This window comes from Ailuropoda melanoleuca, chromosome 6, assembly GCF_002007445.2.
Source record: "Ailuropoda melanoleuca isolate Jingjing chromosome 6, ASM200744v2, whole genome shotgun sequence".
In the NCBI taxonomy this organism is placed as follows: domain Eukaryota; kingdom Metazoa; phylum Chordata; class Mammalia; order Carnivora; family Ursidae; genus Ailuropoda; species Ailuropoda melanoleuca.
The window spans coordinates 87,374,070-87,384,476 of record NC_048223.1 but is presented as its reverse complement, the minus strand read 5'-3'; the positions used below and the strand labels follow the sequence as shown (position 1 = coordinate 87,384,476).

General features: G+C 55.4%; 1 protein-coding gene across 1 annotated transcript in view; it reads left to right on the top strand.

The window, feature by feature from the left end:
* Window positions 1–1,565: 1,565 nt before the first annotated feature.
* Window positions 1,566–10,407, top strand: part of GRID1 (glutamate ionotropic receptor delta type subunit 1) — a 731,471-nt gene continuing 722,629 nt past the window's right edge. The window contains exons 1-2 of the mRNA XM_019795472.2: window positions 1,566–1,626; window positions 2,338–2,493. Coding sequence (XP_019651031.1) covers window positions 1,566–1,626; window positions 2,338–2,493 — 217 coding nt within the window. The remainder of the gene's footprint in view (window positions 1,627–2,337; window positions 2,494–10,407) is intronic.

Sequence of the window (10,407 nt, the reverse complement as noted above, 5' to 3'; positions counted from 1 at the left end):
ACCCGGACCGGCGCCTCCCCGCTCCGCGCTGCCCTCGGCCTCGCCCCGGGCCCGGGCGGATGAGCCGCGCGCCCGGGGGACATGGAAGCGCTGACGCTGTGGCTTTTTTTTTTTTTTTTTTTTTTTTTTTTTTTTTTTTTTTTTTTTTCTCCACATCGGTGAGCGCGGCGGGCGGTCGGGCCGAGGCTGGGCGGGGGCCCCAGCGGCGTGGGGGTGCGCGGCGTCCAAACTTGGCGGTTCCCCGGGCCGAGGGGCTCGGCAGGCGGTGCTCCCCTGAAGGGCCGCGCCGCGCCGCCCCGCGGAGGAGCTGTGCATGGGCCGCGCCGCGCTCCCGCGGGCTCTTCGCCGCTCCCCGGGGCTCCAATCCCTGCGGCCTCTGCCGACACTTAGGGCCGCGGCTGCGGGGAACCCGGTACTGGACGCGCGTCCAGACCCGTGCCCCTGGCTGGGCGGTCGGCGTGCTCGGAGCAGCGGGGGTAGGGGGCGGACACGGCCCTGGGTCTCGCCAAGTTGGCAGGGCAGGATCAAAGAGGCCCGACAGGAACCGTGTGTGAATGTGGGTGGGTGGGTGTTGTCAGCGTGTATCACTGTGTGTGCGCCTGGCACCGTTTTGGTGTCACTGCGAGAGGCCGTTGGGATGTGTGGGTCCATCTGAGCCTGTGTTGGTGCGTGCACGACTGTCAGCCTGTTAGAGTGGACACAGTGTCTGCCTGTTTCCTCGGTGTGTGTCTGTGTTATCTCTCGGTATATGTGTGGGTGTTTGTGTATTTGGTTGTGGCGACAGCAGCCCAATCCTGGACAGTCCCAGAGTTTCCCGTGGTCCAAGTCTTGGGGGCCTGCAGACGGTCCAGGTGGTGGGAGCCGGGGGAAGGAGCGTGGGCGGCGGGGGGTGGGGAGGAGTGTGTGTGCGCGCTGAGCGGGAAGAGATGGATGGAGGGAGAGAACCGGGAGAGAAGATGAGATAGAGGAGAGGAGGAGGGGGCGCGCGGAAGGGGAGCGTGTGGGAGTTGGTGGCAACAGGGGAGGAATCCCAGGAAGTTGGGCCGGGTTGGGGGCCTGAGAGCCGTTGCTTTGGGGGAGCCCCTCTGCAGTCGCCTTTCCGGAAGTTGGGAAAGACCAGCGAGCACAGAGAAACTGGGGGTTGGGAGGTGTGAGAAGGCAGGGATGATGGGACAGGCGGGGCGGGGGGGTGGGGGNGGGGGGTTGGGGGTGGGGAGGGGTGGTGAGGGACTAGGCCTGGGCTTGGTGAGCTGCAACGCCCCCCGCAGGGGCCCGGCGCCAAACCTGCTTCCCTCTCGGGGGGAGGGGGGCTCGGGTCTCGCGGTCAGCATTGCGGCTCTGGGTGTAACGTGGAACCTGGGCCTCCCTCCTCCCGCCCAGTCCGGAGCTCGGGGGATCATCGGGCCCAGCCCTGGGACTGTGGGGACCCTCGGGGCCTGGCGAGGATGGGGTAGACTCCTGAGTTACCCGGGCTGCAGGGCCAGGTTCTGGCGAATCGGACTGATCTCAGCTGGAAGCGCAGAGTCGGCCAAGGTGGTGCTAAGCGCGTAAAGGGCCAGCCAGAGATGCTGGAGGTTCTAGCAGCCCTGGAGATGCTCGCGGTTCTAGAAGGCCCTTTCAAGAGCGGTATATTCTGAGCTCCTCAGCCCCGCTGGGTCTGAAGGCAAGGGGTTTAGGGTACACTTCCCTCTCCTCCCACATACACGCAGGAAGAAGCAGCCGGGAGGGATGGAGAGCAGGAGGTGGAGCTCAGGGAGCCAGGCTGGGACTGACCTGCCGGTCTTCCAAAGCCCCTGCATAAATAAGCCCGCAGGTGCAGCAAACTCACTGGGGAACTGCTTGCTCAGCTTCTCTCAAAGGGGGATCTCAGGGCAGAAAGAAGTCATCATTCCATCTTGGGATTGGGGCTGAGGACATTGCCCTGCCGGGGAACTTTCTGGCTCCTGCGATGGGATTCATGGGGCCATATCAGGGCATTTGGGTGCTGCCTGAGGCCACCCCAGCTTGGCTCAGTCCGTTGTGTGGGGTATGGCTGGGACATGAGGTGGCTTGGTTGCAAAACACGTGTGTGACCTGGTGGCAGCATGTGCGACGTGCATGTGTAACTCATGTCAACTGTGTGCACATGTGCGCTGTGTGTGGGGGACACATTCCTGTTCTGGTTGACAGAAGAAAGCCTTAAACTATCCTGTCAAGCTGAAATCCCAGTCTCAAACTCCCACCAGACAACCCGCTAACCTGCCAGCGCCCTGACCCGAGGGCCAAGACGAGGGTGGGGGTGGGGTGGGGAGGGAGAGCTCCTCTTTAGGCCGGGTCTTGACCCCTCTTCTCCTCCAGGTGCCATCTTCGAGGAGAACGCGGCCAAGGACGATAGGGTGTTCCAGCTGGCCGTATCGGACCTGAGCCTCAACGATGACATCCTGCAGAGCGAGAAGATCACATACTCCATCAAGGTCATCGAGGCCAACAACCCGTTCCAGGCGGTGCAGGAAGGTGAGCTGCCACGGCGCCCAGGGCTAACAGGGCCGCGGCATGCCAGGCGGCTTGGAGACGCACGGGATTGCGACGGGCTCGGCCGCCCTGAGCCCCCTGTGCGCCTGGGCAGCCGCGGTGCCACGCACGGTGCGCGCGTCCTCCCCGACCCACCAATCGGTGGCGCCGGGAGTGCTCTGCGCCGGGGAGCTGGAGCGGAGAGCTTGGGAGCGCCGCGAGCTGGACTCCTTGCGGGGCGTGTCGCGGGCTTGAGCCCTTCTCTTCCAGCTCGGTGGGTGCGTGTATGCGCCCCGCGCTGCCCGCGCAGGCGTGTGTGGCTCAGGGCCGTCTTTGTTTCTTGAGTGTTTGTGGGTGGGCGTGTCTGAGTGTCGGGTACCTGCGTCGGTGCAGCGCCCCTGACCTCGAAGGGCCGGGGTCTTCCTCGTCCCCAAGCGAGGAGCGCCTGGCGCGCCAGCCCGCGGTCTCCCCTCTCCATATCACAACCCAATTCGCGCGGCATTTGGCACCCCGCGGCCACTCAGTGCCTCGGCCCCGCGTGTCCCTGCCGTGCTCCTCCTCCCGGCTCGGAGGAGCCGGTTTCTCTCTCGCTGTCCCTGCCGCGGGCGGAGGCTCTGTCGCCTGGGCCAGAGGTGGGCGCTGTTTGACCAGGAAAGGAGAAGAGTTGGGCCGGGCCGGCTTCGGGGAATCCGAGTCCGAATGTGCGCCAGCTGCAGCCGAGGCCGGGAGCCTCTGCCTTGGGTCGGACCCGCCGGCGAGGGCAACAGGTGCGCAGCGCGGGCGTTCGCCATAGCGCAGTCTCTGTGTTCCCCTTGTTTCTCTTTCCCTACCCTGTCACCTGGCTCGAGGCTGGGGTCTGATACCCGAGCTCCTCCCGTATATTGACAGCCACCTTCCTGGTCAGGGCCTAAGGCTCTTTCCACACCCCTGGCATCTGCCTAGCCCAGGTACCTTTTCCTCTCCTTTGACTTGCTCCCCATATCCATCTGTTGACTCAGTGTGAGGATAGGGGGCACAGCTGGTGGCACTGGATGCAGGGATTCCTGCCAGGAGGGACTGACAGAACAGTGGGTATAGGGAGGAAGTGGGCCGTCTCAGGGTTCCAGGCCAGCTCTCCCACCCCCCACCCCCATTCCCCTGGTCACTGAGCCCAGAGTCCTGCTGCTGCCTTTGGGTTATATGCTGGCTGCTGGGCTCCTAGGTCCCTGCAAGGTAGGGTGAGTCAGTGAAGGCTCTGATCTGTGTCCAGAAGGTCCGTGCTGGTTCTGGGGACAATTTTGTGCTAGAAGGAGGTCTTTGGGAATCTCTCATTCTTGGGTGCAGGAGAGGAGGGGAAGGCCCAGCTTTGACCCTGGGGGTGGGTGTACAGACCTGGAGTTCTGAGTATGTTTTTGGAGTAGTTGCCAGTGGGGTGAGACTGGTGTTGCCTATTATGGGGACTGCTGCTTCAAGCCTGGGCGGATGTTCATTGTCTGATGTCCTTTGAGGTATGGGAGGGGGAATCCCTGACCTTTCATGTCTGAGTAGCCTATCAGCAGTCCCTGCCCCAACATGGCCCACACCTGGACTTCTTTTCTGTGTACCCTCCTCACACCTCCTTGCAAGTGCTTGGTGTGGGTTCCAGCCAGGGAGAGTGGGGCCTCCTTGGGCAGGAGTGATCCTACCTGGGGTGGGGATTGGGGGTGACACGGACTTACCTAGTTACATGTCACAATTTTTGCAGTGTCTCCTGCTCCCTTGACACTGTTTCCATACGTTTGTCTCTGTGGACAGACATTCTTTGTGCTTGGGAGTTGAGGACACAGGTGGGCATATGCATTTCTTGCGCTCAGGGGCTCACGGCGTGGTGGAGATCCTGCCTGTGTTTTCCACATGCCGTTTGGCTCTTCCACATCCCCCGTTGACATACCTTGCTTCCTTTGACTTCCCCTCTGCCCTGTGGAGTATTCTGTGCTCGTTCATTTTGCTCCTGAATGATGCCCAACACCTCCCCCCGCCCCATCAGCAGGTCCCCAGGGAGTGAAGATACTGCTCTTGCCCAGGGTTACAGTCTCAGGCAGGTAACACACATAGGCCAACTGGGCAGCTGGACGCTGCAGGGCCTGGAGTGTGGGGTCTGGAGAGGTCATCGCTGTTAAAAGGAGCAGCTGTTACATAGCTTTAGACGATTTTGCCATTTGGGAATGAAAATCCTAGTGTTATAGATGTGCTGATTTTTTTTTTTTTTGAGAGGAGCCCCAAATCTGGACTTTGATGTAAAATCTGATTTCTAACTGTTGTCAGCTAATCAAGCAATTTAAACAACACAGTTCAAGCCCAATGAAACACACCTGTGGGCCATTCAACCTTCAGGCCCCAGTGTACATTTGTCCTGGAGACACAGGGCTCCATCCGGGGGCCTTTTCTGGTTGACATCTTGCTTTTCTGGATCTCAGTTCCTCTATTTTTATGATTGGAAAAATAGCTCAGGCTGCAGGGATGGCAGGCTGACAACCTCAGAGGGTGTGAGAGGGAGTGTGTGTACCCATCCAGAAGTAGGGAGTTGGATTCTGGTGAGTGAGGGACATCTGAAGCCATCCGGATAGAAGGATACTGGCCAGGTGTTGCTGGGCTGCCTGCTGCCCAGAGAGTGTGTGCTGGTTAAGGCTGACACGTGCTTTCAACTGATGAGCCCTGTGGGCAGAAATCCACATCGTTATCCCGTGACCTTGCACAGCCCTTGGATGTCTACAAGGGACAGGAGCAGCCAGCCCCTCAAGGGCCTCATGGAGTGCACAGCAGTGCTCAGAGACTCCTTCTCCCTAGCCTGGGGCTCCGCTGGGCAGGCACTCAGCTCTCTGCATGTCCTTCCTTCTGTGCTCCGGGATGCTGTCCATCTTGTGGTGTGGTCCTGCTTGGTGGATATCTTCTCTCTCTCCTCTGGGCCTGGGCAGTCATTACAGCTGGCTGTGGGTGGTTAAGTTTGGGGGGGAAAGGAAAGGACTTCTTGGTGGAGAGTGGGCACAGGTGGAGGGCAAAGGCGCACTGGGGTTCAGTCTCCATCGTGGCCTGGACAAGCTTCCAATGGACCCCTCGTGGGTTTGGGATTGGGGTGATGCTCTCTCCACTTTGGCCAGAGCGGCAGCACCGTGCAGGGACAAAAGCTTGGTTGCTGGAGCCCGAGAAACCAGGTTCACATTCGTCTTGCCTCATGGGTAGTGTGATCCTGTGGGGTGTCCCAGCCCCGCTTTGAGCTTCTGTTCACGTATCTATTAAAGGGACCAATCTTAGTATCTGGCAAGTGGGATTATAGTGAGGATTAAATGAGATGAGACATGTATAAAGTGTCTGCAGAAGGCCCAATAGGTGTTCAGTAAACACGAATTCCCTCTTTGTCCCTTGACCCAACTGTGAATCCATCTCAGCTTCTCTCGAGGCTGTTGATATTTCCAGCTACATCATTTCGTAAGCTGGTGAATTCCCTGAGAGCAGACTCTCTGACCTTTTCATTTTCAACATTTTGCTAACCCCCCCCAATTATAAAAGAAATGCATTGCTACAGTGAGCATGAATCAATTAAAACATGTAGAAAAGGAAAGGGCTGTGCATGCTCACCATATAAAACGTGGAAGGTACCGGAAAGCATCACGAGGCAGATCAGAAATCGTTCAGGATTTTACCAGTTAGTTCCTTCTAGTCTTTTTTTCACTCACTGTATTTTCTAAGTGCTGAGAGCTCCTGTTCTGTTTATCTGGATAGCCTGTTTTTTCTTTTTTTTTTCCTTTAATGTCTTATTGGTTTTTTTCTGAAATCGTTGCAAAGTACGTGTAAACGCTACTGTTAGCGGCTGCATATATTTTACGATATTCAAGACAATTTATTTTTTAAAAAATGGAATCATTTATATGCTGAGATATGCGTAAGGATCACTGAAGAGAACAAGAGACTCGGCTTCGATTTGTTGGTCCCGAGATTTATACCTACATTTCTTCACACTGATTTTGTACAAGCTCCTGACAGACCACCTTTTGAGACACTTGGTCAGTTGGTGTAAAAGAATGGGTCACATTTAATAAAATGCGTTTGATGAGGATTTATAGTTAGCAAACACTGACACTGAAGTGTTATTTAAAATGTTGTGTCTTAGATTTAGCTGGCAAAGTCCATCTTAACAGTGAGAATCTGCCTTCTGGGTACTAGAAGAAATACTAATTTGTGAAATAAAAAGATTCCATATTGTTCTAAAGTGTTTGCCGAAGGAGAAGATTATATAAATGCGTAAATGCATAAAAGAACCGACTGAACAGGAGTCTTCTCTGTTCACAGTGTTATCTTGCACTGTAAGTAAAAGACTTGGGTTATTGGCTATACTGTAGACATATCTGTCATAGAGTGGAAAGATAACAATTTAGGGAAGAGGAAGGAAAAAGAAATATATGTGAGACAATATTCCTTTTAGTTACAATAAGCGCAAAAGTGTTTCAGGAAGACAGGGTAAAAATTTCCCAAGTATAGCTTGGTGTTCATAGAATAATACGAGACAATGAAGTAAAATGAAAATAAAAGGCAGTGAGCTTGTTGGTGCCCATCTGGCGGTCTTGGCCATTTTATATTGGTCCCTCCTGGGGGTCACCCTGCCCCTCATGTGCCTGCTGGTATCTAGACATTCTGCTAGAAGGTCTCTCTCCCTGAGCTTTGATGCCTCTCATATCTTCCTTGGCTTCCATTCAGAAGGATATGGCCGGTCAGGCCGAATCCTTTATACCTGCTGGCCGACCTCCTTCTCTCAGGGAGGGGCTCCTTTGGTCCCTGCCCTGGAGACACTGGCAGGGTCTTCCCGATGTGATGTTAGTGACATTGTGAAGACGCCTATAGGCCCACGCCATCCTTCCCATCCACTTGGCTGTATTAATTTCCCCCTGGGTGCTGAAACAAATTTTGCCACAAATTTAGTTGGTTAGAAATGGAAATTTATCGTCTCACGATTCCGCAGGTCAGAAGCCTGATACAGGTCTCACCGGGCTAAAGTCCAGGGGTCAGCGGCGTTGATTCCTTCTGAAGTGAAGGCTCTAGGAGAGGATCCATTCTCTCACTTTTTCTGCTTCCAGAGGCTGCCTACCCTCCGCAGCTCCCGGACCCCTTCCTCTGTCTTCCGCTGGCGATGGTGGGCAGGGTCCCTCTCACAGGGTGTCACTCCGATCTCTCCTCTGTTCTCCCATCACCTTCTTCGCCTCTGACTCTCCTTCCTCCTTCTCCCCAGGACCCTTGCGATTTCACCAGGCTCACCTGGATAACCTCCCTACCTTACAGTAAGCTGCTGAGCAACCTTAATTCCCTCTGCAGCCTTCATTCTCGGACACAAGGCCTAACATGGTCACAGTTGCGGGGATTAGGACACGGGCATCCTTGCGGGCACATTGGCACACCTGTCAGTGCCCCTCATAGCCAGCACACGTTGTCCCCCCTTCCCCGTGTTCTGCACGGTTGACTGCTCGCCTGTTGACGGGTGGTCTCCTCTGGTCTTAGCCAGACCCACTAGAGTCACGTGGGACTGATGGCCATGTGTCCATGTGTCCCAGGCTTGCTCTGGAGATGGCATGCTGTAAGCCTGTAGGCCTCTACACACTTACCTGCACTCTTCAGTGAAGCATCGGCGTCCTTCCCTGGGCCTGGAAGCTGCTGGAGCCTGAGGAGGTTCCCAGAGGAATCTGCGTTTTGAAGAGCCAGACTGTAAGGCCCATGCACGTGCCACCACTCAGGCCCATACCTCCTTTTCTGTCTGGGCAGGCTCTTCAAGCCCTCCTCCTCCCTCACCGTCCACTGTGTCCACCTAGAGCCCCAGGCGGGGCCTTGGCAGAGACCGTCTTACTTGGCTGCTGCCCAGCGCTCTTCCTGGCCCCGCAGGGGCTGCCGCTAGCAACGTTTCATGCTGGAAGATAGCCGTGGCTGTGGCTGCAGGTGGTGATGGCGGCTGGGGAAAGGGAGCCTATCCAGTCCCCCCTCTGGATTGCTCACCAGACTGTGGCTATGTAAAGGAGTGGCCGCCATCCTCCCTCAGCTGAGCTCCCAGGCTCCAGAGCTCTCCTTCATTCTAGGGTCACTCCTGGGTGTGCAAACATGCATGTACACACATACGTGCACACACACTCTTACTTTATAGACTATATTCTTGCCTCACCCACATCTTCATATTTTGGTTTCTAGAGGCTTCCTTTTAGTATTCCTAATGCCATGGCTTTACCCCCAGATTGGGTGGTTGGCCTTAATGGTCAGCAAATAGATGGGCACTTAATGCCAGGAATTTGGGTCGGAGGCACGGGGGTCCTAGTGAGACACCTGTCCTCTTGCTGCCTCCGAGCTGCTGCTATTCCCTTTCTTGGTGACCTGGGAACTTTAACAACCTTCCCATCTGGAGCAGCATGTTGGGGCCATTTCTCCAGGTTTCTTGTGGAAGATAGCTAAGACCGTCCCAGAGCTATATCTTATAAGGGCAGGTAGACTCTTTCCAATTTCGTGTAGTTGCGAGGTCAAAAATCCCCTCGCTTTGTCCCTTTTAGTAGCCGTCTTCCTTCTTTACTGGTGTTTTCGCTACCAGAAGATGCTGTCACCTAAAAACTTGGAGCATTTAGTCTGTGTTGCTTATTCCTAAACCATTTATAATCCAGTCTGATGCCTGGATGTGAATCTTTTTAGATTTGGCTACCCAGGTTCCTGCTTCCTGGTTTTGTTCTGTGGTTCCCTTGTATCCACTAGGAAGACTGAGTTATGCTGTAGTAACAAATAGTCCCACCGTCTCAGTTGCTTAACATCACAAAAATTTATCTCCTGCTCGTGCTGCTTGTCCGTCATCGGTCACTGTGGAGTTTGGCTCATAGTGGCCACTCAGCTTGAATATTGCCAGTTGCTGTGCCACATGGAAAGAGAGCTCTGGAGGGTCTCAGCCCAGAGGGGACATGTGTCCCTTCTGCTGTATAGCTTATTGGCCAAAACTAGTCTTGTTTTCCCAGCTAGTCACAAGGGATCCAAGAAGCATAGTCCTACTATGTGCCCGGAAGGAGGGACAACTAGAAATATTTGGTGAATGACAGAAATACTTATTCATGTCAAAACAGTCCTCCCATTTCCTTGGTGACTCATTAAAACAACAACAGAGAAACAAAAAACCCGAAACAGTTTTAGGTATGGGATCCTGGTTGGGCCAAGGCCATGGCTCTTATCACTTCCCCTCTGCCCACTCATTTACATGTCCTTCTGCTCTGGAAGGCTCTGGGCTTCAGTGTGTGTGGGAAGTCAGGAAGCTTGGGTTCCCAGCCCCCACTGGACTCTCAAAAGAGAGCTAGTCTTGTGTCTACCAACTTTGTCCTCTGTAAGCTATGGATGGGACAGGTGCAGCCTCAGAAGACTCAGGCCAACTGCTTCCTAAGTGGTGAGGTGAAGATGGGCATCCAGGCCTGGTCATTGCTGGGCCCACCCCCAGTAAGCCCCGCGGGCAGACTGCAACAAGTCAGTGCTGCCCATGGCCTCGGCAGGTCCCCCCACCCCCAGTGCTGTTCTTCTCACAGAGTCCCCCCTGCCTTCGCCCCTGCCATCCCACATGGTAGCAGCTCTCTCTCCCTACAGCTCTGGGCTAGGGCAGAGACTCATTGCTGCTCTGGGTTGGCCTGCGACAGTCCCTTTCTCTGGGGTCTGGCCTTTCCGACAGGCACGGGGCCCAGGAAGGCAGCTGGGTCTGTGTCCAATATCCCATCAGCTGGGTTCTCTAAAGACCTTCCTTCCAACCTATAAACAACCAGTTTTCTGGCCAATGGCCATGAGTTGGGAAGAGAAAGACCCATGATTCTCCCTTCTGGGCCTGGAGCACAGGCAGGGTAGCTGGGCGGTGATTAGGTGGCCCTTTTCTATTTGTTTCTGGGTCCAAGCTGTGGGCGAGGCAGGCTC